This window comes from Zonotrichia albicollis, chromosome 8, assembly GCF_047830755.1.
Source record: "Zonotrichia albicollis isolate bZonAlb1 chromosome 8, bZonAlb1.hap1, whole genome shotgun sequence".
Lineage (NCBI taxonomy): Eukaryota > Metazoa > Chordata > Aves > Passeriformes > Passerellidae > Zonotrichia > Zonotrichia albicollis.
The window spans coordinates 19,728,320-19,754,888 of NC_133826.1; the positions used below are offsets into that span (position 1 = coordinate 19,728,320).

General features: G+C 37.2%; 1 protein-coding gene across 7 annotated transcripts in view; it reads right to left on the reverse strand.

Moving 5' to 3' along the window:
* The window catches only part of COL11A1 (collagen type XI alpha 1 chain), a 124,589-nt gene that overhangs the window by 52,485 nt on the left and 45,535 nt on the right, over nucleotides 1-26,569 (reverse strand). For all 7 annotated transcript variants that reach the window (XM_005482021.4, XM_074546182.1, XM_014276045.3 and 4 more), the window contains 22 exons: nucleotides 25,096-25,158; nucleotides 24,530-24,571; nucleotides 24,111-24,173; nucleotides 22,449-22,523; nucleotides 21,061-21,144; nucleotides 20,839-20,895; nucleotides 18,407-18,460; nucleotides 16,928-16,981; nucleotides 16,765-16,818; nucleotides 16,136-16,189; nucleotides 13,109-13,162; nucleotides 12,951-12,995; nucleotides 11,556-11,609; nucleotides 11,423-11,467; nucleotides 10,937-10,990; nucleotides 10,428-10,472; nucleotides 9,256-9,309; nucleotides 7,105-7,149; nucleotides 5,460-5,513; nucleotides 5,335-5,379; nucleotides 2,036-2,089; nucleotides 1,017-1,124 (listed from right to left, as the gene is read on the reverse strand). In XM_005482021.4, the coding sequence (XP_005482078.1) occupies nucleotides 1,017-1,124; nucleotides 2,036-2,089; nucleotides 5,335-5,379; nucleotides 5,460-5,513; nucleotides 7,105-7,149; nucleotides 9,256-9,309; nucleotides 10,428-10,472; nucleotides 10,937-10,990; nucleotides 11,423-11,467; nucleotides 11,556-11,609; nucleotides 12,951-12,995; nucleotides 13,109-13,162; nucleotides 16,136-16,189; nucleotides 16,765-16,818; nucleotides 16,928-16,981; nucleotides 18,407-18,460; nucleotides 20,839-20,895; nucleotides 21,061-21,144; nucleotides 22,449-22,523; nucleotides 24,111-24,173; nucleotides 24,530-24,571; nucleotides 25,096-25,158 (1,257 nt within the window). The remainder of the gene's footprint in view (nucleotides 1-1,016; nucleotides 1,125-2,035; nucleotides 2,090-5,334; nucleotides 5,380-5,459; nucleotides 5,514-7,104; nucleotides 7,150-9,255; nucleotides 9,310-10,427; nucleotides 10,473-10,936; nucleotides 10,991-11,422; nucleotides 11,468-11,555; nucleotides 11,610-12,950; nucleotides 12,996-13,108; nucleotides 13,163-16,135; nucleotides 16,190-16,764; nucleotides 16,819-16,927; nucleotides 16,982-18,406; nucleotides 18,461-20,838; nucleotides 20,896-21,060; nucleotides 21,145-22,448; nucleotides 22,524-24,110; nucleotides 24,174-24,529; nucleotides 24,572-25,095; nucleotides 25,159-26,569) is intronic.

Sequence of the window (26,569 nt, forward strand, 5' to 3'; positions counted from 1 at the left end):
TTATTAACTCCAACATTTTTTCAAATATCTTCTGATCTTTAGGGCTGACTTGTATACTGTGAGAGTCCCAAATATGTCGCCGTGAAGAATAAATGGCTGAAAACCTGTATTCATAGCAAGCAATTTGAATAAGAACTAAAAATAACTCAAATTTGAATTTAAAATCTACCAGCTATTTTAAAAAAGGACTGTTTTGTTTTGATTTAGTTTATGCACCCTCTGTCCTATTTTTTTCAAGAGAAAACTAGAATTGAAGCTATAGTTCACCAGAAAAAATCTAAAAGGAAATATTTTCATCAGCATCTTCTCACTTAAGTGATATATGTTTACACTTATATATATGTAGCATACACATTTTTGAACCATAATTTTATGTTATTTTATATTATCTTATATTATCATACTTCTCCAGTTATTTATATTACCATTGCTGAAATCACACATTCTCAGCTTCCTTTCCATCCTTTATACCAAACTCAAATGGTCATTGTTGAAGCCAGGATTCTACAGAGATTTGTTCCTTGCGCTTGATTTCTCTTTTTTCACCACCCTTTCATCAGTCCTTCCCTTTGCCTTTTAGTAATCCTATTTTGGATTTGTATTCAGGCAATACAAAAAAATATAAAAAAATTTCCAAATTTTCCATATAAAAAAATTTCCAAGTCACCATCTGTTGTACTATGACTCAATATGAATTCACTCTTCAGCAGCACCTTTATCCTCCTTTGTGCCCAGCTATTTTATTTGCATTGTGTTTTCCACAGCTGGCATGCACTGTATGTAATTTGGGATAAGAATGGAGTTGCCTTATGTACAGGTGGAGTACTACAATGCCTCTTTGCATACTTACAAGATAAGGATTCTCAATCCTTGATCAAATGGGAACTCCAACGGTCTGCAGTAGTGTCACAAAAAGATTTTCCAGATCTGAAGGCTTGTTTTTCAGTGATGGAGGTTATGGATTCCAGCTATGTTATGAGGCAATGGCATGTTTATGTTGATTTCTGGCTACTGACCTTTTCCCCAGCTGGACCAGCAGCACCTGGGTCCCCAGAGGGACCTGCTCGACCTTTTGGACCTTCTGGGCCATCTTCTCCTCGTGGGCCTGGCTGACCAATTTCTCCCTAAAATACATCATCTTATAAATATGGAACAATATTCATGAATATATTGGAAAGATTACCTACAATTACTTGAAAATAAATTTTCAGTAAATCTAAACAGGGAATAGAATCGTACAATATTTTGGGTTGGAAGGAACCTTTAAATGTCATCCAGGCTTCCTGCAGTGCACAGGGACATCTCCAAATAGATCAGCTTGCTGTAAGCCCTGTCCAGTTTCCTACTAGGGAAATATCACTACTTATGTTCATTATATAAATGCATATATATAAAAATTAGGCAGTGAATGCCACATTCAGAGTGTTAGAGTCTAGTTGTCTTGCTTGAAGACAGCTGCATTTGGAAGCTGTATTCTTATTTTTCCTTTCCTAAATTTTTGAGAAGGCACCTTGGCAGTCCATAGGAAGAATATTGTCATTATCTAAGTACTTATGTGGCTACCATCATCACAGTTATTTATGTATACACACTACAGATACAGGCCAGGAGCCTCTTATGTAAAGCTTTTTTACAACCTCCACAACACTTCCTAAGAAAGGAAGTAATTGCCCATTGGGCTAAATAAACAGCAAAATGGCGGGCTGGAATGGAAATAGCTTTATCCTAGATAGATAACTTTTCCTCAGGAAAATACTCAAGATTTTGGAATCTGGGAAAGGCAATTCCATAGGAAAAAACTCAGTGAAAAGGATATTCAAGACTGACATTCTCTTCCTCTTATGATTGTTCCATTTTTGATTCACAAGAACCATATCTCTGGATTGAATTTGTGCATGTACAGAGAATAGGAATATTTTAAAATACTAGCCTTTATTTTATGTTTGGTTTAAGTATATTTGTTAATTTCTGTGATCCTTTCAAAACAATAAAATTTAAACTTTTAAGAATATATGGGCTATGAATAAATGCTTACCCGGTCACCTTTAAGACCCATGTCACCTTTAAATCCTGGAAAACCATCTTCACCCTGGAAAAGGCAGAAACACCTGGAAATTGGTCTCCATGCTGAAGTATAAGCAGAATACTTCTTGCATTTACACATGTGTGTATTCAGATACAAGCAGAAATTTCCAGATGTGCTCAGCAGAGTTGTTTATACCTTGCTCCACTATAAACTGATCAGCCTTTGGTTCCCTTTCTGAAGTTTAGTAAGTCCAAGTGCCAAGCCCTGCACAGTGGCCCAATAACCCCCTGCAATGCTCTAGGCTGGGGATGGTGTGGCTGGACAGTGCCCAGGCAGAAAGGGACCTGGGGGTGCTGTTCAACAGCTGGCTGCATGTGAGCCAGCAGTGCGCCCTGCTGAGGGAGCTGGGGGTGCTCAGCCTGGAGAAAAGGAGACTCAGAGGGGACCTTATCACTCTCTACAGCTCCCTGAAAGGTGGCTGTGGTCAGGTGGGGTTGGCCTCTTTCTCCAGGCAGCACTGACAGAACCAGAGGACACAGTCTCAAGCTGTGCCAAGGGAAATATAGGTTGGAAAAAGATTTTACAAAGGGGTAATAAAGTAATGGAATTATCTGCCTAGGAAGGTGGTGGAGTCACCATCCCTGGATGTGTTTACAGAAAAGATTGGATGTGCCCTGGTTTAGTTGAGGTATTGGGGCATGGGTTGGACTCAATGATCTTGAAGGTCTCTTCCCACCTAGAGATTCTGTGTGACTCATCATAGAACTACAGTTCCAAAGTCCAGGCAACAAAGACTCCATTTTCACCTGATGCTTAGTTGTAACATGGCAGCAAAGGTCTTTGTGATGAATAATAACATAGTAAAATATTTTGCTATGATGCTATTAGTTTTCTATATGCTAAAGTAATGCTGCTGATTTCAAATCTGAGGAATATTTGGACTGTCAATAAAACCAGGAGAGAGTGACAATGTGCACATGTGACATTATTGAAGAAAAAAAAATAAAATATAAAGAAGCAAGAAATCTTTGTATTTAATCCTCATCTTCAAAAAGAACATGAGGATTATGCTTTTTGCATTCCCAGGCCCACTAAATTTTATCTTCGCCCTGATCACCAAGTGAGATGGATTCCAGGGCTAAAACCCTTTTGAATTTAGAAGTAGTGGTAGAGTATGCAACAATAACCCTAGAAAGGGTGATAGAAGTAGATCAGGTAGTGGTAAACAACTCAAAATAGGCAAGGAGGCAACAAAAGTAAAAAAAAAACCACAAAAAAAACCCAAAAAAAAAAAACCCCAAACGAACTAAAACAAAACAAACCCCTCCAAAAAAACCCACAAAAAAACCCAACCAACCAACCAACAAAAACCAACCAAACAAAAAAAACCAAAACAAATCTAACAAGTAAATAATGTTTTTCAATAAAATGTGTTAATGCAAAAAAAACCCAAAAGAGGTGACACTATAATTCACTGAAAAAAAATAAACTAAAAACCAGTCTAAATGCAATTGTGCCATGCTTTCTATATGATGAAACAAAGTTTTATGTGATTGTCTTATATTTCCTAAATTTAAATTTAAAGGTGGCTTTTCTTAATATTTAGAAAGAAATGAAAAAGGCAGTGTGAAGAATACATCAAAAAAGCTTCAGTTGTAAAAGTTGCATGGTTCTGGCCAGTAATAATTACATGAGAACCCTTAGCAAGGACTGATCACGTGCCAGCTACTGACCAAATGGCTGCCAAATGAGCTGAAATTCTTCTTCAGCTTTCACAGTGAGGTTCCTGCTATTGAGATCTACAAGAACTGACTTTATTCTGTGTAGGAGGAGAGAGCTGAATATGAGAATTTTTTGCTGGTAACAAAAGATAAAATACCTAAAGAGTTCTAGTCTCATTTACTGGTCAGTACAGAGATAGGCCTTCTCTGATATCCCTGGAAAATCATTCCGGATCTATGGGAGCTTCCCTGAATGATAAGGTTATTTATTTTTTTCTCTTGCACTGCTCTCCCCCATGCAATGCAGCTGAACAATTTCAGTACAAAAAGGCCTGTGAACACACATCTAAAACACTAAGAGAGCAAAGGGTGAAATAGCTTTGTGTGACCTTTGGAGGTATTCGGTAGAATTCACTGTCTTACTGCAACTGCAAGATCAGTTTTAGGAACACAGAAGCATTGCAGACATTGTACTAATCAGTATTCATTGTTATACACAGATATATATACACACATCTATGAACTGTATTTATATATAAGTCTTGTATTTTGTCCAAGCAGGATATTAATCATCCAATAAAGCACAAGACAAATCTGGGGTTTTGAACTGTCCAGTCTCCATGGATGTTAAACACACACTTTTTCAGCTTAGATTTAATGAGCAACTCTAAAATGAGCATGCAGCCTAGACAAACTGTGGTTTAGGAAGGCTTGAAAATGTACAGCAGCTCTTGGCATCTGAGTTGAGTTCTGAATCCAGGCTTTTTGGCAAGACAGAATCTTCTGCTTTAGAAATAACTATAAATATCTGTAGACCATGCATCTATCTATATATAGATATATATACTAGCCAGCAGAGCCACAGGAGTGGATTTGTCTGTGTGTTCAGGAGGTGGTATGACTGACGGAGTCAGTTGCGTGTCTCTTATTTTGAGTGCTGAAGGAAGTGTGACTGTAAACCAACACTGGCTGTGGTTTCAGCCACCACAGACCATCAGGAGTCAGCCCAGACCACAGTGGTTGGTGTTTGCTCTAGGAAGAGCTTTACACACAGAATTAATGGCATCAGGGGAAATAAGAGCTTTCTTCACATTCATATACATGGATCTGACTGGGGCTGTCCATCACTTCAGCAAAGCCAAAGATCTGGGACAAAATACCTTGAGCCTAGAAATCCATTGACCAATGTACATAAAGAATACAGATCTATTTTATGGCTCTATCAAAACAGATAAAAAAATTATTGTCACCACAAATCTCTCTGATGCACAAGCCTCTCAATATCCACTACAGTATCTACTAATAAGGGAGGGGATGTCTAATTCTCTACTCAAGGCCACTTTAGAGAGAAGTTACCTACACTGGCGCAAAGAGGATTGAAAACCATTCTAATAAATGAAAGTTTTATATTCACTTTGTACCAGTGTAAACAACCATGAAGGTCACTGATTTAGGCACTGGGCTTGGTATGCCTTTAGGGAAAGGCAAAAATAAACTCACTGCTGCAAGATAAAGCACACTGCAGAGAAGGAGACAGAAGAGGCTGCAGTGTAAAAAGGGAAAAGAATGAACTGCAGTCAGATTTACCTTTTCACCTTTGGATCCCTTGAGTCCACGTACACCATCAGCACCCTAAAGGAAGAATATTAATAATTACCCACATGCATATATTCAAAAGGTGTGAGAGGAGGAATCCAATAATTAAATCTTACCTTTACACCACGAGGACCTGGATATCCAATTGGACCCTGAGGACCTGGAGGCCCCTAAAATACATTAAAGCAAAGAACATTTGTTTGTACAGTTTTTGGTTAGCAAGCAGTTCTCTTCAGAATCTAATCCTTATTCTTTTAGTATAATGTATGAGACAGCAAAATAACACTGGGCTGCCTGCCACTAAGAAAAGTTAAGGCATTAAAAAGCACCATTCAATGTCACTATAAACTATTAATGGAATTGTGAACTAATTGTGAACTTGGAATTAACTTGTATATTTGGGAAGCATCTATCCATAATATAAATTATCTGAAACAATAGAAATTGCAAAAAGGAACAAACAATCAGAAAAATAAATATGCCATTTAGAAACCAGTGGTGTTCTATTGGAGAAAATTTATAGGCTAATTATGATGATCTCACAAGTCACAAATAGAGACCAAAATAATGGGAACAACAAAAAATCATGGTCTTAAAAAAATAAACAAAAATGACATTCCAAGCCTGGAAGCTAAAAGGCTCATGGTGCTACCAATACTGACTGGTGCCTGGATTCTTTTAGTCACATTTTGCTGAGCATTTTAATGATGTTCAGCTTGGATCTATGCAATCTGATGGCAGGGCCTAGAGAAACTGAGTTCTGTGAAGGGTGGAAGCCAGGAAGCCTGGAAACATGAACCTCTGAGCTGCTCTGCTGATTGTTCCATGTCTGAGATGGACAGATAACAAAATCTGTTACTCATGGGGACATTGATGGGGTCTTCATCCTCTCTCCAATGTGCCTTTTCACAAAACCTTTGGACTGTTAACATCTCTGAGAAACTGAACTTTCTATCAAATGTGGCTGAAATTGATCAGTAAATTCAAAAGACATAAGAACTGGCAGATGGCAACAGGCCTGGACTTGCAAAACATAAATGCTGTGTGTAAGTTTTATCTTTTTAAGAAACCAGGATAAAATTTACATGTCTTTAACAGATAACAACACTTTGGACAAATATAATACGCTGATGTCAGAGGTGCTGTACTTTCTGAAATGTCCTTTTAATTCACTCATCCTGTCATCCAGGATACAACCTTTTAGTATTGCCCCTAAAAACTGAAACTGAATTCAAGTCCTATAAAGGGTGCTATTCTGGAAAAATAAGGGTCAATACTGAGTAAGCAGAACACTTTTTGGAGCTCTACGGCCTTTCAGGGCTTCATAAGATTGAAAAAAATAATTTACACTGACATTGAGTTGAAGATGACCTAAAAAATGCATGGTCTCTGCATGCAGTTTTATACCTTCAAAAAAAGCAAGTTCTCAAGAATTTTTGTGAGTATTCCATACAACAGAATTGAAAATTCAAAATAACTGCAAATTGTTTGTATGAAATGTGTGCAACTTTTCATTGCCACTCCATAAACTCCAAGATGAGGTTTACTTTAAAAGAATAATTTTCATATAATTTACAATCTCTAATTTTTCTAATGTATGTTTATCAGTGAAAAGATGCTTTGAATGTGTCATGAGTTGTCTATTGTCTTCTTAAATAGTTCTTGTAAGCAACAAATGTGACAAATGTGTCATAAAGATGAAAAACTATCAAAAGTCTTCTTGTAATCTATGTAAAAAAATGGAAAGGTTTTCAAACTCACCAATGCACCTTTATCTCCAGACTGACCCTCTTTGCCGGGATGGCCCTGTTTTGAGAGAAATGTATCTGATTCGAAAAGCAATATTTTTTAAGGAGTGACATTTTATTATAAAAACACAATTATTTAAACTTTCGAATTTCACGTCATTAATCACATTTCTTTTATATTAAAATAGACACACAAAATTTTGAGGCAAGGTTTTACTTTCAACACCAATATAATTTACATAACAAAAGAAACACTGGACAATAGTTACATTCATGTCCATATTTTCAGGAATATGCTGAGCAGTTCTTCTGTTTAATTAATATTTCAGCAGTTAGAGGCTTTTAATGTGAGAGACTCTCACCTTTGATTTTGAAAAATAGGTGATTTATTTTGCAGCATGAAGACATTCCTAAAAATATTTTTTAAACTATAGAATTTATCCAAAGATTCAACAGAAGGCTGATTTAGTTTCAACATTCTATGTTTTTGTTCTAAATGCTGACTTGCTTTTTAAATAAAATAAATTTAAATTTTAGACTTTGCTTCATATCACTGACATTAATACTACAGCACTCAAAACACTAGCCAATCCACTGTTTCCCTTTCTTACAAAATTTGCACTTAAATTGCAAAATTTAAAAGCAATTTAATGAAACTGAAGATTAGCACATAATTATGACTCCTCTGCAGGAGGGCATGGAGCTGTGAGGAGACACAGCTGGGACACTGCTCCAAATTGATCAGGGAAATATTCTGTACCGTATGATGTCACACTCAGTAATAAAAGCTCAGGGAAAGGAGGAAGAAGGAGGACATTCATAACCAACTTCCCAGCAAGGGGCTGGCCATCTGCCTACAGATTGGCAGCAGTGAATCAATCCCTTAATTTACTTTGCTTGTGTGCATAGCTTTGTTTCACTTATTAAGCTGCTGTTACCTCAGTCCAGGAGCTTTCTTGCTTTTTCCCTTGTGATTCTGTGCCCTCCCCTGCTGTGGGAGGAGTGAGCCCGTGAGCAGGTGGGTATTTGGCTGCTGACTGGGATCAACCCACCACAGCAGGGGGCTGTGTCAGGCACACACCTGTGCTGACACCTGATTATTTCTTACAGCATTTCCCCCCTGCTTTGAAGGTTTAACAAGATGCAGATGACAAATAATGCTTGTGTTTGGAAATTAACATTGGTTCCAGTATACAGGAAAGGATAAGGGGCAACATTCAAATGTTTAGACAATTATTCAAGATACAGACACTCAGCTGGACAATCATTGCACACTTAACATTCTCCACTAAATTTGTACTTTGGCAGGTAAGAGCCCTGGGAACAGTTCTGTATTTGCAATATATTTGCAGTGACCTTGTTAAACCTTGCAAAAAGTCAGGTTTAGGAAATGCAGATTTCACCTAAAAGAAAAATTGTAAGGGACAATTGCACGGGGAGGATAGTCAACGTCTCAGAAATAACATTGTCTAAAGGTTCTTAGTGGTATAAAAAAGTATGGTTTTGCTGCAAGAAAACAAGTGTATGGGCAGGCCATTATGGCAAATGATTCCATTTAAGCTGAATGCCTAAGATATGCTGCTCAAGTGGCTTCTCTCTGTTCATGTGAGTGATTGCAGCCTCACATTGAAGCTGAATTTTTTGTCAATCACAAAGCTTGGCTCAGGTATGTCCCAGTCTAGACAAGGCAAGAAGCACCTTAAGCACATAACATGCACCTTAAGCCAGGAAGCTAAGAAAGATGTAGTCTGTTCCATGTTTCCTCAGAGAACAAGAGGTGAACATTTTTACAGGTGATTTGCTCTGCCAGACTGACATGGTAGGATACAGCGGAACAGTATTTGGCCCTTTGTGTGTTAGTAGATTATTTACACATCCCTGAAGATGTTGCAGAGGCATCTCAACATCTGGGCCCACATTTTAAAAGCCCACAGATGTTTTCAGCAGCTGCTTCAAAAATGCAATTACTTTAGTTTTAACAGCTCAAATGATATAGGGATTTTAGATGGATTTTATAATGCTGTTGCCAACTAGGACTACCATTGCTTTTCCCCTCCATTTTGTTTCTGTAACACAGGTATCCAGAAGTCACTTAGTAAAAGCAGTATTTGTCACTTAGTAAAAGTAGTTAATCATAGAAAGGATTAAATATTTCTTTACTTACAGGAGGCCCATCAGTACCAGGAAGACCAGGAAGGCCAGGCTTGCCTTGTGGTCCCTAAACGCAGTAACAGACACACATTTTAAAAACAGTAGCAAACAGGCCCAACATATGTGACCCTAAGAGCTAAGGACATAAAATGCAGTCATACCTAAGTCCCTTGATATGGATATCAGGGATATGACAGAAATAAAACTAAAGCCAGAATGACACTTCCATACCATATGTAAGTAAGGCCAGTTCTTACAATTTTTAGCCTACAAAAATGATCCATAATTTTCAATGTGATGCGTGCCTGAGAGCAGGCTTCAGGAATTACCCTATGAACATGCACACACATGACACAGGTGAGGAAGAGTTCTCCAATGTACAAAATTAAGTATATTTAGAATTTCAGGAATAAAAGGATTCACCAATTAAAGTTATTAACAAGTTCAAGAGGCAAAGAGTGCAGGGTACAGAACTCCAGTGCTCATAGCCGAAAAGCCTGGAATGTCTTGTGAAAGCCTAGGAAATGCAGATATCATGGGACTTTCCATTTTGCTAGAATAGTAAACACACTGACAGGTAAAAAGTATTAATTTCTCCAAAAGAATAAAGAGTGAAAAGAAGAAAAATCAAAGAATGAATTGAGCAGGAATTCAGCAAAAAGGGGAGAATAATAAAATTAGCATAACATTCAGTAGTGACATGTTTCAAATGAATAGAAGACAGTTTTCAAGCCACAAGAACATGTGCAAACAGATGAGGAAAAAGCCACCAAAGGACACTACAGTATGCCAATTACACTGCAGAGTTATGTCATAATATAATCCTTGAAAAAAGAACAGAGTTAGACTTGAATAGGTAAAACTTTGTTATAAAAAAGAGATTAAGAAAAATACTTTTTGCAGCTTGCTGGGAAATTAAGTAACATCCAAGTACAAATTGTTTAATAGTGTAGATGGGAAGGTAATAACACAAAATTAATCCAAAATAAAGGGAGGAAGTTATGCTTGTGAAAAAGAATATATGAGAGGAAAGCCATTGGGTATTAATTGATTATTAATGTATTGATGATTTCAGGAAGATCTAATATTTACATTTAGATTACTATTCCATAAAAGACAGCAAAGCTGATAAACAAGGTTGTGGCACAGAACTGACTGAAGTAAGAAAATAATGCTGTAACTTACTTTTTCACCAGGAGGCCCAATAGGGCCTTGAGGACCAGGAAGCCCCTGTCAGAAAGAAACCAGTGTGAGAAACCAGGGAGAACAATGTACATACATTCACCCTACTAGAGGTCCCTCATTAATCTGTTTCAACACACGGGCAAATATAAGTGGCTTTTTTCCCCCCTTACAAGTTAGGTCAGGAGTTTTGTGCGAGTCTTTTGCACAAGCCACTCTTCTGGCAGTACGTCTGTAACAAGATCCTATTCAGAACCCTCCTCCAGGTGTGGCCATTCCTGCTGCATTCCAGGAACACTGAATGAGTCATTTTTCTCCTGAATGAAAAATCCCTCTGAAAACTTACTTGAAAACTCTGCTTGCACTGCCCTCGGCACATTTGCAGCATTATTTATAAAATCCTTGAAGCTTTATCGGTTTTGCACATGAAAAGCTAACCTTTTGGTAATTTCCATTTATTAAACATTTGCTGCACATAACATCGTATTTCTGGAGAGTTCTTTTACACTTACTTGTGGGCCTGGAATTCCTTGCTGACCAGGAGGTCCTGGTTCCCCTTGAGGACCCTACCATGCAAAAAAATAGAAGGGCATTAGGTTTGCATTTCTGCACTACAGATCTTCATTGTCAGCACTAAAAGGAGTACAAACTCATCTTTGTTCCTTCCTCTTTAAAGTCCACCAGCAACTTTCTCTCCAGTATGAAATTTTTTCATGCTAATGAATATCATGACCTTTTCTTTAACAGAGAATAACAGCCCACACATAGGACCTGAGCACTGGAGTCCATGGTGCTAAAGGAGTCTGAGAGAAAGCATGGTCAGTGCTTTTGGCTGAAAACTAAGTAACAGAAGCCTCGCCTTTTCCATATAAAATCATAATGAATCCAAATAGTTGACATAAAAGTTTAATTAAATGGAAGGGATGGCATAGTTGCTGGGATGAGAGAATGTGGAAAGCATTCTTAGAATCTTTCTAATTCCCAGTTTACTTACTCACCATGTTTCCCTTTGGGCCTGAAGGTCCATCAATACCTGCAATGCCCTACAACAAACAATATAACAAGAGCAATTTTCAGTGGACTTCCTTTTTTCCTTCTGGAAACTGGAAATACTCGACAGCTCATACGTACAGGTTGTCCAGGGGGCCCAGGTGTTCCTCTGGGGCCCAGTAATCCCCGTGGACCCTGCAAGAGAAGAAACCCTTATTGACACTTGCATGATTTTTTCTGAACAGAAATGACTGTAAGCAGGACTGGCTGAGGACTGGAATAAGGAGTAGCAAGGATGAAGGGAAGGCAACATGGGTATTTTAGGAAGAAAGAAAAGAAGAATGGGAAAAATTTACTGAGAACAGATTTCCCTCAAGGACACTGTATTTCTGAACAGGATGTCAGTGGAAGGGCAACCTTTGATTTAGCCTCTTAGGTATGGTCAATTCAGAGAAAGGTGGGAGATTGATATTTATATTTCCTGGTGTAGAACATTGGCACAGCAGCTTCCACTAAAATTTTAGCTGTGTCTTGGCCTGAAGGTCTGACCTGAACAGTAACATACATATTTGTATTCCTTTCTTTTGAAAACGTGATGGTGTGTCATACTCTATACTACTATTCTAATTACAAAATAATGGTTTTTATCTGTAGTAAGGAAAAGTAATTAAAAATGCTAGTAATTTTATTACAATAAATACATGACATTCTGGAAACAAAAATTAGATTTTTTGCTCTTATTCCTAAAAAAATTCACAAAAGACCAATGGCTATTCTGATCAACAAGGTGAACAAGATTTTGGTCTATAACATAATCTTTTCATTCTATACTATGCCAATGAGTACTAGTTTTCATGATTGTGCCATCATTCATGTTCTGCTGCTAAAGTAGGCAGAACTGAATCTCCTCATCTATGATATAGTCACAAATCACTGACACTGACTGTAGCAAGGTGTTTGTACTTTGTGAGTAGGCAGCAATAGATCAGACATTTAGGGAAAAATTCCCCTTCTGAGGCTTGATTTCTTGCCTGCAATGCAGAACTCTCTTCTGCAGTGACAGCACCTGCAGAATTCCAACTGACAGGGGTGGAAATTCTGTATGTGAAACAAGTGTAAAATACACAATGAAGCACAGTAGTGTGAAATAAGAGGAGAATCCAGGCCTTCCTTTCTAGTAAGTAGAAACTTAGGCAACACTTCAGAAGCAACAAGGGCTTGGATGTATTCTGATGTATCAATGACAGCAGTTACTGATTTTACACAATTGGATAAGAAATAGCATTTATGATTCTGGAAGTTGTATATACTTAGCTGGATATATCCTTGACTTAATTCTAATCCTGTAAGCAGTGTTTCAACCCTAAACCAAACATTCCATTTGTTTGCTTTTCAGCCAGAAACAGTATTCTCTAAATGCAAACATGTGAAAAAATTTTTATACCTGCAATTCAGAATAGTTCAAAAGATTGAAAAAATATCTGAATGTGACTTTTGTTTGTAACAGAAGCAGAAGAATAAGAAAGAATTGCTTACAGCTTCACCTGGGAGACCTCTTGGTCCAACTTCCCCATCTTCTCCCTGGTTTTGTGCAAAAGGAAACAAGTCTTAGGAAAAAAAAGCCCATTTATCATGACCTTATTCCCATTACATGAGGATTCACTCTAGATTTTCCTGTGTGAACAGCAACTTACTCTTGACCCATCTTCACCAGGTAAGCCAGGAGGTCCCTGTGGGCCACGGTCTCCCTGCAGGATAAGGAAAGTCATTAAAATAACTGCTGCAAACTGTCTGCTGCTGGAAACAATAATGCATGGGAAGGGAAATGCAAACAAATATGTTAGCTGAAGTTTGATGTGTCAAAACATGTCTTGACACAGTGATACAAATCTGTACGTTTTAGTACTCAGTGAAATCTTTCATTACCTTAGTATAAGAACAGATGAGCATTTTTGAAACAATGAATAATTTGTGTGTGTATAATTTCGCTCTGTAACAAGAGTTGGACTTGGTGATGCTTGTGGGTCCCTTCCAATTTAGAATATTCTGTGATTCTCTGATTCTGTGATTTTTGGCCCCAGAACATACACAAGCTACATCTACAAAAGGTAGTGTTTCTCATGTTTTCCTTTGTCTCATCACTACCTTTCCTCTCCCCTACACGATGTATTAGTGCAGTAAAATAAGATGTGTACGTGGGGCAGAAGTTAAGAAACCAGCTGCAGGGCCCAGGACTATCCAGAGATTTACTAACCACCTTTCAGAACCACACACCCTGGCACCAGCTACTGAGAGCCTTGGGACTGGTTTGTCTGAGGCTTTGGAAGGCAGCCAGACTTCCACACTTCCCCTCAGAGGCTGGGGCTTTTCAAGTCTATATATGCAGAACCTCAGTGGATTCTGGACCATACTTTTAGGATTTATTTTTCTTTCCCAGTTCCTAAAGAGAACTAGTGTGCTGCAGAGCTCAAACACCACTGACTGACCTCCTTCTGGGCAGCAGGCTTTGAGACTGTGACTTCCTTCTGGCATTGGACAACACCCAAGTATTCATGCTGCTTGCCTTAATTTTATCAGTGTCTCCAAGGAGCCTGACCACTGCTGGGGATTCTGGTAGGGATATATGGAGTCACTGTTCAGTGGCTCTGTTCTTTACACTTCCAAACTTTCCTAGGGAATTTTAGGTAACCCTCATATACGCAGAGCACATCCCCCAGTACCAGGGATATTAGGACTTTATTCTATTGCCTTTCTGTACTCCCTCAGCATGCAAGAGAAAGTGAAATTTTATGAACAGCTCTCTAACACCTTCAAGATGAATTCATACACCAATTCATGTATTTTTCTGGGTTCTGCAACTACTCTATGCTATCTGCAGGTAGAGAATGTGTTATTCTATATGTTAGATGACACTTCTGAAAGATGACATGAGAGGCATGGTCTTTTCTGGCTTCCAATTAATATCCAGGTGAAGACTGACTTAGGCTTTCAAATACAGAAATAGTTCAACCCCTTAAGGGCTACCTTTCTCAAAGTCATGTGGTACTTAGGTATAGATTAGGAGTGTGCATTCAGTGTCCTGGTATTGTCATTCAGTAAGAACAAAACTTCCTATCATCATCAGCGTTCAGATTTTTAGCTCTTTTTCTCTCCTTCAAGTGTTGTCTTAAAGCCTGAATTTCTTTTTCTTTGGGCTATTTCAAAAGTATAAAGTGTCTTGCTTTTATACTGAAGAAGACTTGTGCATCTAGTAAATCTAAATAAGAAAAATTCAAAGTCACAGATAATGAGGTTAAAAGAAATATGATTTCATGTGATGTGATCTGCTCTACACTAGAAGTCCAAGAATCTCATTCATTCAGTAACTCTTGTCTGAAAACTTGTCCTTGACAGAGACATTCAGTTTGCAACTCATATGTCCAATATGACTAATTCTAAAATCAGTCCTGAAACTTTACTCTAAATTTAGGTTTTTCAATGTTGATTCTTTTACAGCTGGAATATAACTTCAACAGAAGTATTTAGCTTGTGTTTATTATTGCTAGCCAAAGACACAGAGTCATAGGTCAAATTTCTGTTCATCCCTCCAAGTGCAGGTGGCAAGTGCTTAATGCTGAGCCCCCTCTGCTGTTGGCCTGCTGAGCATGCTGGGCTTCCATTATGGGATGCACTGACTGCTTTACACTCCTTAGCTAAACAGGGATGATGAAAGAGGAGTAAGAAAATCTTCATAACAGCAGACGTTCTTTGTCCACTGCAAACAGAACTCAAAAGGGTATCCTTAGATGCTATTAAAAACAACTACATTAGGGTCAGGCAGCCAATACTGCTGAGCTTTTCTAGGATGTGCAACTGTGCTTACCCTCTGAAGGTTGAGGGTGAGGTAATAATTCCTTGGTCACTGAGCTTTAGCACATTTGGAAATGGCTTTGCTGACATTGTCATTCACTCTTTCTTTCATGGTGTGCTGCACTTACCAGGACAACAATAAAGGAGCGACACTCAGCAGGGTGCTAGCACCTACATTAGGAGTATAATCTGAAGCAGAACTCCCTGGCTGTGATTATATCTGCACTTTGTAGGGAAAGATGAAGTTTCATTCCACAGATTTGTTCCATAGACTTGTTCCAAAAGCAACAAGTACTTCAGTTGTTTTAAATATTACTAAAAATCTTCCTAATTTATCTGACTTGACTGTGACCTTTCTTAATCTGCAGTTGTTGGAATAAGCCCCACTAAACAATTCAGTTTGTAATTGAAATATTCATATCCATTTTTTTGAGCAAGCTTCTAGGCAACTTAAAATTTGGCATCCTCCTGGTACAGAAACTTCATGCTAATTTCCTTTGCCTATTACTCTTTAGAGCAATGACTTGAAGTCCAACAGGCAAATTCCTGAACTAAGAAAAATTAGAGCAAAACCTAGCTGAAGATGTGATCTAAATTATGAAAATATATTTAAACTACATATATATATATAATATTTAATTAAATATTTATATATTTAAACTATATATATATTTAAACTATTGATTGGTATTACTCAAAAGTTTCATGAGGAATACGCTGCCTGATAGTACAGCTATTATTTGTAGCATGAAAAGCTGACATTCTGCTTTAACTTTTCCCTCAGTCCTTAGTGCTGTTCTTAATGAATAATGAATTATTTCTGGGACTCAATTAGTTTGATGATGTATAAATGTACATATTTTTCTTCTTACCCGGTTACCTTTGTCACCAGGGAGGCCAGGAAGACCATCAAATCCTCTGTCACCCTTGGAAAGAAATCACAGCTTTAGTAAATGATTGTCAAATTGTCTGAATAAATAGTGGCTTCCCCCTAAAAGTTAGTTTCTACCCTTGGGTTGTAGGTACACTTTTGCTACTGAATGAAACACATGGAGCTGAGCATATAGATCAAACTCATTCAAAATTTGCCCCTACAAATTGTAGTAAGAGAAGATGCCACAGCTTTTTCACTGCGCTGTAGTTATGCCATTTATAAAAAGAATTTTCACATTGAAAGGATACACTTGATTCTAGCTGCACTTTGAAATTGCAAAACTGACTTTACTATTACTGATACTGTCTAACTAGAAACCAACTCAGAGAGAGAGAAATCATGCCCCAAGAACTCAAAGTCAGACTACTAGAAATTACCATTAATTACCATATTTTAAATGGATGATTCATTCTCAGCTCTTGCATCTGACCCAGCTATCTGAAACCTCAGTATTTTCACTTGAGAGGAGAGTTTTGGGTTGGCCTGGATGAAACTGTGGTACCTACATAAAATCTGTCTAGCCCATTCCAAGACTGAAGTAAAGCCAGAGGTCTCATTATTATTTACCTTTGCACCAGGTTCTCCTGGCATTCCTCTGGCACCATCAGCTCCAGGACGTCCCTGAAAAACCCAAAGGGGCAAACATTTGAAAATGCAATGGAATAAATTAATATTTAAATACATTTAAACAAAAAACTATTTACCCAGAACTGATCTATATGCTACCTACCCTTTTGCCAGCTTTTCCACTTGGACCGGGGGCACCTTGGACACCACGAGGACCCTGGATTTAAAGAGGGTAATATTTAGCATTCCGTTAATGTCAGCAAAACACTAGTAAAAAACCTCACCTCAAGAACAAGGTAAGGTTTTTTCTACACAAAGCTGCATTTTTTTCCCTAGGAGATGGATTCTGGTTCCCAGATTCCCATTAGTTTTAAAACTACATGGGCATCCAAACTATCCTTAGCATTATGAATTTTAACACCAATTTGCCTGAGATGGCACTATACATGACATAAGTTACCATGTAAGTTTCTTACAGTCTTTTCATGGCTTTAAAGATCTCAGTCCTGTAGTTTGAAAAACCATCTTCCTCTCATGCCAAAATTATTTTATTATAATTACATTATAATTATTTAGTGAAAACTATAGAGTAGAGTACTTATTTCAGATATTTACACAAAAATGAGTTGTGCTAGTAAAGAGCTCACATGCTGCCTTAGCTTTACACAACATGGGTTTAACTAGAGAGGGACCAAATTATCTCAGACTGAAAAAACATTTCACTTTCCAAACACACATAACTTTCACTGACGACTGTATGGGTGTAACTGTGGAAATTTTACCTCCCTCATCCAAATGCATTTTCGGGTGAAAAAAAGCAATGGTGAGAACAAGCCATTCACAAATATTATGTAGGAAAAGAAAAAAACCACTAAAAATATAACTAAGCAAACTGAAAGACTGTACAACTGTTCAGAATGCTTTTTATTTGTTTTTTTAATTTATTTTATGTTTCTACTCCAAGTGTCCATGTGCAGTTTGAAGACAGGCACTTAGTAATGCATCAGATCCATGATACTACTTGAGATCTGGCAAAATCATTGTTTGGGATACTTATTTTATAATTTCTTTCACAATCTGCTTACTGATTTTAGGTTTAAACTGAAAGAATTCCATGTGCTTCAGTACTCTTTGGCATCACTGTGGAGAATTTTATACAATAGTAGACTGAGAAGCAAAACATGCATTGATTTGTAAAGATTTATTCTTGCTATGTCACATCTACAGTGAAAATATCCTGTTTAATTACCAACCAAATTCAACCTCCCTCACCTTTTGAGATCTGATAAGTTCAGAGACCAAGGTCATCCAGTTGCAGACTAACATATCATTATTGAACTGAGAAAAGAGCCTGAAGTGACAATATTAAAACAGCTTTTCAACTGATGACACTCTACATGTGATAATAATCTTTGTCATAAAAAGATTGTTACTTTCATATTTCAGAGTGAACAATAAAGCTATTGATTTTAACTACAATCTTAATATTGATCATGCTATTGAAATTATAAGATAGTATCATGAAGGATATTTTTCTTCAATTGCATGCAGGAAGATAATGTAGGATTGATTTCTTCTAACTGATATGAATAAATTTTCTTAAATATAAAACATGCTGAAACATAATGGAACATTATTGTACCTGGGGTCCTGGTTCACCACTTTCACCTTTAGCACCTGCTGCTCCAGGTCCACCCTTGATGAAAAAAAACCAACATATATTGCTTAAGTGTACAAAAGCCCCTTTAAATTAATAAGTTACTTTCTATTTCCATATGTGAATTACGGGGAGAAATAACAAATAATCCTCTATTCATCAGGAGGTGTGAATTCATCATTTGTATCTAGATATTTATCTACCTTGATTTATCATTGCATAAACACTGGGCAGACCAAATATTTCTCTTACCAGAGAAAACTCCCATGGACTTAAATGCAAAATGCAACCCTTTGTTTTATATTAGTATTTGAGAGCTAAGTATGAGCAGAGTAAGAACACAAGTAGGGCAATCAGCAGTGCATCCATTGTAGGGAATAAAAGCTGAAAGACACCTCTTTTTACCTTTATTTCTATGTTGTACAGAAAAAAAACAGCCTCAGAGTTCAATCCAAAGATCACTGTAGTCAATGAAAAATACCCTGTCTAATCTTGTCATAAACTTCAGTGATGTTTTAATCAAGTCCTTTGTGCACCTGGCCCTGAAGAAGTGGAGAATCTATATAACTACATCTCCTTGTTATTAGGAAATGAAGACATAGATTTTAAGAGTACACTTTAATCATAAACAGGCCAAGACCAGGTATTCATTTATACTGTACATGAAATCAGGGGCAAGTTAGACATCTCACACAAACAGACAAAATAAACCAAAAAATCCTGGCATGCACATATAGAATACAGTCTCAGAGAAAGAAGATATGGGAGTTTTTTACTATGCACAAAAGAATAGTTGCATTTTTGATCATTGAAACAGGTTGTGACTTAAAGTATGTATTTAATATGAAACAAATGTTGCAGAACTTTGAAAACTGATAATCCTTCTACGTTAACATTGGAAGAAAGAAGTTATCTAATGGCTTGGCTAAGTGCTGAGTCTCACATCCTAGAGTGGAAAGATCCCCACTGACCTTGCAGGTATTAATTCAAGTCCTAAGCAAACTGGAAATCAGATCCCAAACTGGTACTGGCAGTGGAGAGAAGATTGGTTTTGGTAGGTGGTGATTCCCTCTTGGGGTTTTTCTGGTTAAAGCTCTGCTTCTAATATAATTGATTACATTTACTATCTCTAGGCAGACATTCATTTTCATGCTATGTTAACTGAGCATGTGAACACCAGACTCAAACAATGCTAGACTGGAGCTTTGACACTGCTATATTTAAGATTTTTAGTAATGAATATATTACTAATGTATCTTATTGGCTACTGATTAATTTAACAAAATAAAATGCATATGAAGTCTAAAAGCTCCAACTTTCTTAAAAGAAACTGGGTAGAAAGCCAATTTACAGACCAAGAAACTTGCTTTTGAAGCTGTAGGAAAAAATGTTTCTAGATCAAAGAGTTGGATTTCTAGAGCCTCCTGGTGGTTTAGAAGCAAAACAACTATTAATATTAATTTGATGAACTTTGCATACAGGAATTCATGAAGGCTTTTAAAACATAAAAGCATGAGTATGAAGGCAGGTCATACCTCTGCTAAAGGTATCCAACCCACTGTCAGTACCATACCAGCCTTTGCAAAGTCCTCCTTGCTTAGAGCAGCTCTAGAGTTTTGTCTGTACAGACTGAATGATATCCTGCAGGTCTCTTGAACTAAATACATTGCTGGAAATAGTGTATGAATTTGTTATATGGACCAAATATATTTTACTCTTTTTAAGTAATGCATAACTAATTATGATGAATCAGGAGTCTGTGAGCCAGATTCTCTGCTTGGTAGCTACTATTTATTTTGGAAGAATTACTGAAGAAAAGAATTATTCTTGTACAGATCTGCTTAAAAATAAAAGCGTACACACTCCATACAAATACTAAGATATTTTAATATCCACAGGGCCATTCCCAGATCATTTGGTGTTAGCAGTTGAGTCAAATTCAGGACTGAAATAAAGAAGTGTAATTCTTTTAGACATGTGTGGCTCTTAATTGTTCATAGGCATGCCTCTTACAAACTTTTCAGATTTAGCCTAAATATTGAGTAAAGGTGGTTCTGCAAACTCTTGCTTTAGTATCTCTTTCTGTAGAGTTTCTTATTTACTTCAACAAATTGAACTAATAGCATTACGGAGATGATTGAATGTAGAGGGATATTTATGTAAAACTATTCACTAGTTTTGGAAGTCCAGCAGTGTGCTCTGTCTGATCACCACAAAAACTTCAATAAAAACTTATTTAGTATTTAGGTTGCATCGCAGACCTTGAATAAGAGTACAAGCTACAGCTTTAATTATATAACATTAATTTCAAATAAGTACAAAACAAGTACAAATAGAGAGGGGTAGGCAGGGCCAGCATGACATCCATGGCTACATCACCATGTTCTTTAATCTGTGCCCCTGTTTTGTCTACTTACCACAGGACCTGGTCTTCCAGTGAGTCCCATAGGACCAGGTGGACCTCTCATAGCAATCTGAGAAGACAAACAAACAGAACACCAGGTGTCAAGAAAAAGCTGCTATCCAGCATACATATTCTACACGAACAGAGTTTTGGAATGTGTTAGCAAATACCCGCCATCTTTGACTTCACATCCTGCAGGATATAAAACAAATTAGGTTTTGGCTTCTTTGCTTACCCTAGCTTGCTGAAGAATAGCTTGTGCTTGAGCTTCCTGAGCTGAGATTGTTGGGCCCTTCTCACCATCTCCACCAAAGCGGAACTGGAAGTACAAAAACAAGAAAAGGATTTAGGACTCATCAAATCTAAATCATACTTGTTACTTGCTGCAATGATGCAAACTGCTTCAAAGTCACAAGGTCACAGTCTTTAGTTCATTCTACTAACTTCAGAAGGTGGCTGCATGGTGGCCATTACATCCAACATGAGTATGAAGTCATTGGTGATAGCAACTGAAGTCTAAATTTAATCCCCTATGAGCAAATATTTTCCTGATTTAATAGTATTTTGGTTTCTGTTTGTTTGTTTGCTTGTGTATTTATAAAAGAGGCCAAAATAGACTTTTGTCTTCAAAATGTCAATAAAAATATATACCAAAGTTAATTAATTCTCTATACATTGGTGGCTACTCACATTAAAAACGTAATTTAATTTAAGGCAGCTGCAAATGTGAAAAATGTTTGGTATCTACAATAAAACAGTTTTGTGTAATTTCTGAAAATTTTAAAATAAATTACAGAATAAAAATTTAAGTGCTCATTCCTTTGCTCCTGCACTGTTATTGCTAATGAAACTGCTGGCAGAAGCTTTGCAATGTTGCAGAAATGCTAGGCTGCAGCAAGAAGCTCAGCTTTCCAAAGGTACGGCATACACTGGGTATCAGGGCCATGCATCTTGCACTGCCCACAACAGTTTGCCCAGTTTGCCTATGACCAGAGTTGACACAGATCTTTTTCTCCCATAGACACATTTAGGAATAATTAATTCCAAGCACACAAAGATTTTTGTACCCCAGTGCTGCAAGATACTTTAACAGCTTTGGGCTTGTTCCTCCACCTGCTAAAACAGATGGTGTTTTGCTTTGACTCCAGTGGGAGTAGAGTTGGCTATGTGCATATATTTCTATTCAAAGGATGCACTGACTCTTCAAAGAGGACACTGAGGTCCGATTTGAAGCATGGAATATATAAAAATCTACATGTCAATGAGACTTGAAAGCACACGCGTCTGTTGGGAGTACAGGCCCTCTGCACAACAGCAGATTCGTTGTTTCGGAACTATAGTAGCGAAATATAGTTACTGCTAAAAATATAAGGTGGTTTTCAGTGCCTGTAATTCACTCGTGGTGGTTCCAATCTGTCAGCCATGCAGGAGCTAAAGCATATGTTTTTTGTGAGGGAAAAAAGGCACCATATAGATGAATTTCAAATGCTTACACCATAAAAGAAATTCTGTATCATCCTCTCATCCCACAGACAAAATTAGATGAAAAAATGAAATACCTATACATTTCTTGAAAGATACTTCCAGTTTTTGTAGGCTGCTTATCCTGTAACCACAACTTACCGGCAGCATTAACATGGTACCTGGAGGACCTGCTAAACCATCAGCACCAGGAAGACCAGGGCGACCAGGTGGACCCTAAAAGAAAAAAGACACGAGAGGAAAAAATCTGAGAAAAAAAAGATAGTAATGTAGGAGAAACCTTTTGAGTCACTTACATAAATTTATGCTCATAGAATGGCCTGGAAAAGACCTTAAAGATCTAGTTTCAACCTCCGGCCATGGGCAGGGACACCTTTCACTAGACCAAGTAGCTCAAAGCCCCATCCAACCTTGCCTTGAACACTTCCAGGGATAGTGCAGCTATCTGGGCAACCTGTTACAGGGCCTCACCACTGTCAGCACAAGGACTTTCTTCCCAATATCTAATCGAAACCTGCTCTTTCCATTTAAAAACCTTCCCCTTTGTCCTATCACTATGGGCCCTTGGGATAGTCTCTCTGCACCTCTCTTGCAGCCTTCCCCCACAGCTCAGCCTGTCTCCATAGAAGAGGCACACAGGAGCAGCAGAGGGGCAGAACCACCTCACTTGACTTGCTGCTCACGCTTCTTTCATGCAGCCAGGATACGGTTGGCTGCAAGTGTGTGTTACTGGGTCATGTCAAGCTTCTTGTCCACCAACACCCCCAAGTCCTTCTCTGCAGGGCTGCTCTCAATCCATTCTCCTCCCAGCCTAATTGCTGCAATTATATATTTGTGTCGTGTCTGGTCCGTGACAGGCACATGACGTGCTTAGTCAAGAATTTCCTCATGATGAATTCAGTGAGCAGCCAGTTAAAAAACTAAGTGCTGTCGGTAGTTATTCCTTTACTAGGTGCTAAAATACCCATTTTACAAGTTCAAATTCTGGAATATTTAATTAATCTATGGGACAGAAATATGAAAGAAGTGTTCATGCTGACTTACTAGCAAGGTAAAGCATTGTTGGGATTTTAATATTATCTCATTATACAGTGAAATGATAGGATCTTCTTAATATCTTTCATATATAAATACAGCATGAACATGCTGGATTCACAAGTAAAATATCTCTCATAAAACACAGCAAAGCCTTTTAGTATCATATTTTCCTCAAATAAATATGTTTAGGCTGTTTTAAAATTGTGTTGGTGGTGGCAGTAAGAAAAGGCTTGCAAGAAAATGAAGGTTAAAATTATAGCTTAAATTTTAACTAGTTTCATGACCAGATAGGTTTCTCAAGTCTCATATTATTTGATATGGCCAATAAATTCTTCCAAGATCATCTAAATATTATCAATCACACTTTCAATATTCCCATGTGTTTTGAGTCTGAAAAGCTTGTTTTTCTCTGTATTTGTACATATTAGAGCTGAAGTCATACTGATTTTTTAAAAATTAATTCAAATTCATATGAAATATTTGTATCTATTACTTTAGTATATTTCTAAACACATCAAACCAGACGAATACTAACAAACCAGAACTTAAACATCTTCTTGTATTTACAGCATGTATTTCTACAACTAAGAAAATATTTGTCCAGATTCTCACTTGATTTTTCCTCAGCTGAATGATTCAGCCTCAGTTCCACTGAAGTTTCTAACCTATGTGGATCTATTTCAGCTCAGGATATAACAGAACCTTGTGTAGCAATTAGTGCAAGATATCTCATGAATGCATGGGATAATCTGCTTGCTGACTTACCCTTTCACCAGGGTCACCTGGAGGACCAACAGGACCTTGTAAACCTGGGGGACCTGTAAGACCCTATAAAAAATGAATGACATAATTATGCTGAATGCTTGAAGACTTTTGAACTATTTTTTCTCTACTTTAGGATGAACACACATTTGGATAAAATAATTTATAAACCAGTGTATTGTTTTTTCTTACAAAGATTTATTGTCAACATTCAAAACTTAGATTTTTCATGTGCCATCAGCTTGTAGCTTGCCGTCACTGAAAATGCTAGAGATGACCCTTTTCTATTCCCTTCTAAAAGTCCTAAATCTAATACACATTTGGGAACTATAATTAAAGACCAATATTGTGTTAACTTGTGAACAGAAAAGCACAGTGGATAAATCAAGTGCAATAAAGGAAATTGTGATTAATTTACTTACAGCAGGTCCTCTTGGTCCCGGTGGTCCTTCAATGAGCATACCCTATGGATGGATGCATCACAATATTACATTCATTGCTTTGTAGAAAAACATAAAAAATCTTTTTAGTTGAACTACTAAAGTTAACATTTCTTAGTGTTTTGATAAAATTTTCCAGGAATCTTCTCTACAGTTCCTAGCATGACAACCTGAACTGTTGCATGGCATTAAAAATGAGGAAGGCTTCCTTGCCCTTGCTGAAAGCTGTAGTGATGGTGTTACCTGAGCCTAAGCTGAAAGTTTTCTGAGTAGATCTGTCCAAGATGTAGTTACTAGATGGCCTGAAGATCAGATCAATGATCTGTTTTCCTTTGTACAAGATTCTCTTTTTTTTAAGGAACATGTGGTTAGTCCTTCATGTAACCAAAGGAGTAGCTGTCAGTAATCACTTTATATTATCCACATTACAGGGACTGTTTCAGAGATCATGTCATCCTATCATGAACAACAACATTTCATAATGATACATTAACAGTGAATATTTTTGATACAGTGCTACTGAAAAATTCCCTGCCATCTGTACTTACAGGTTCAATTACAGCTGGTTCTCCCTTTTGGCCTTTTTCTCCATAAGCCCCATGTCCTGTCACCTGGCCAGTAAAAACAACCCCAAAAAGAAAAGTAAGTAGAAGGTCTAAGGACCTGATACAATAAAGAATTGCAGCAACCTGTAACTGAAAGCTAAAGCTGGAATTGGTGTATACTATAAAAAAATACATCACAGGTACAAACCACCTAACTCAAAAATACTTAATACATGAGAAATGGAAAATGCAAAAGCCATGTATATGCTTTTTCCATTATTGGATATTGTCAATTTGTAATTTTTGAATGAGATGTGCATCCCATGAGCGTTTATCCATGCTTTACATTAGAACTTTGAAAAGAAAATCTAAAACTTCTGTGTGCAAGTCACAACATCATTTCTTTTCTTATTTGATTGGAAATATTCTTGGTAATTGACAATGATTCTTCATGGCTTTATGAGTTAAGCAGCCTAAAGTAAGATGGAAAGAAAGATTTCTTGGTCCAATATGGACTGTACCTTTCAAGCTCCTAATTTCATTCATGAGACATCCACAACATGTGAAGCAACCTGAGAAGGGTCTGTGATTTTATGGCATAAATGATAAGTGGCAGTGTGGACACTAAAGAATATTTCACAGATAACCTTTGATGCCTTGGCACTACCTGAATTAGCAGCAACTGCCAAATTCTTTGAGGACCACCTCTGTGGGAAGTTTTGGGTTCAGGATTAAGGTAACAGAAGTGCCTAAAACAGTATGTCAATAACACATACTAATGGAAGAAACACTGAAGTTTCAAACAAAGAAAAAGGAATTTTTTTTTTAATAAACCATGAGCTAATGTATTTTTCTTCAGAAGTATCTCTCTTGATTGCTAACTTATCCACTAGAAATTAAGTCCTGACCAGCTTAAAATTTAAAATGTGCTTTTTCTAAATTTCAATAGAGTGATTCAACATTTACTTTAAAAAATAGCTGGGGATTAGTAAAAATAGTAAGGATAATATTATAGTATTTCAATATGAAATATTTTGGGATGGAAAAACAGAGATTCACAGACTGTGCATTTTGCACTGACTTATAAAGGCACAGAACTCACTAGTAATGATGTTCATAAACCCACTGGTAGTTCAAAAAAATCAAGTAGCAAGATGTATAGGCAATCATGTTTTATTAAATTAACATAAATTACGTGTAAAAAAATGATATGAGGGTCTCCATCTTTGAAAATACTTCCCCTTTTTGAAAGCTCCCATTTACTGAGTACTTTCCATTTTGCCTTTTTTATCAGAGGTAGAACTTCAGTTATTCTAAATACGTCCAAATGCCAAAGGAAAATGACATAAGTCTGGTTCAGCAGATGACACTGTAATAAAGTGCCACAGACCAGAGCCTGTGTTCTAATTCAAGATTCCTGACTCCTTCAGCTTTGTATCAAGGCATTTTAAGTTGAAATTTACACCAGGGGATAGAG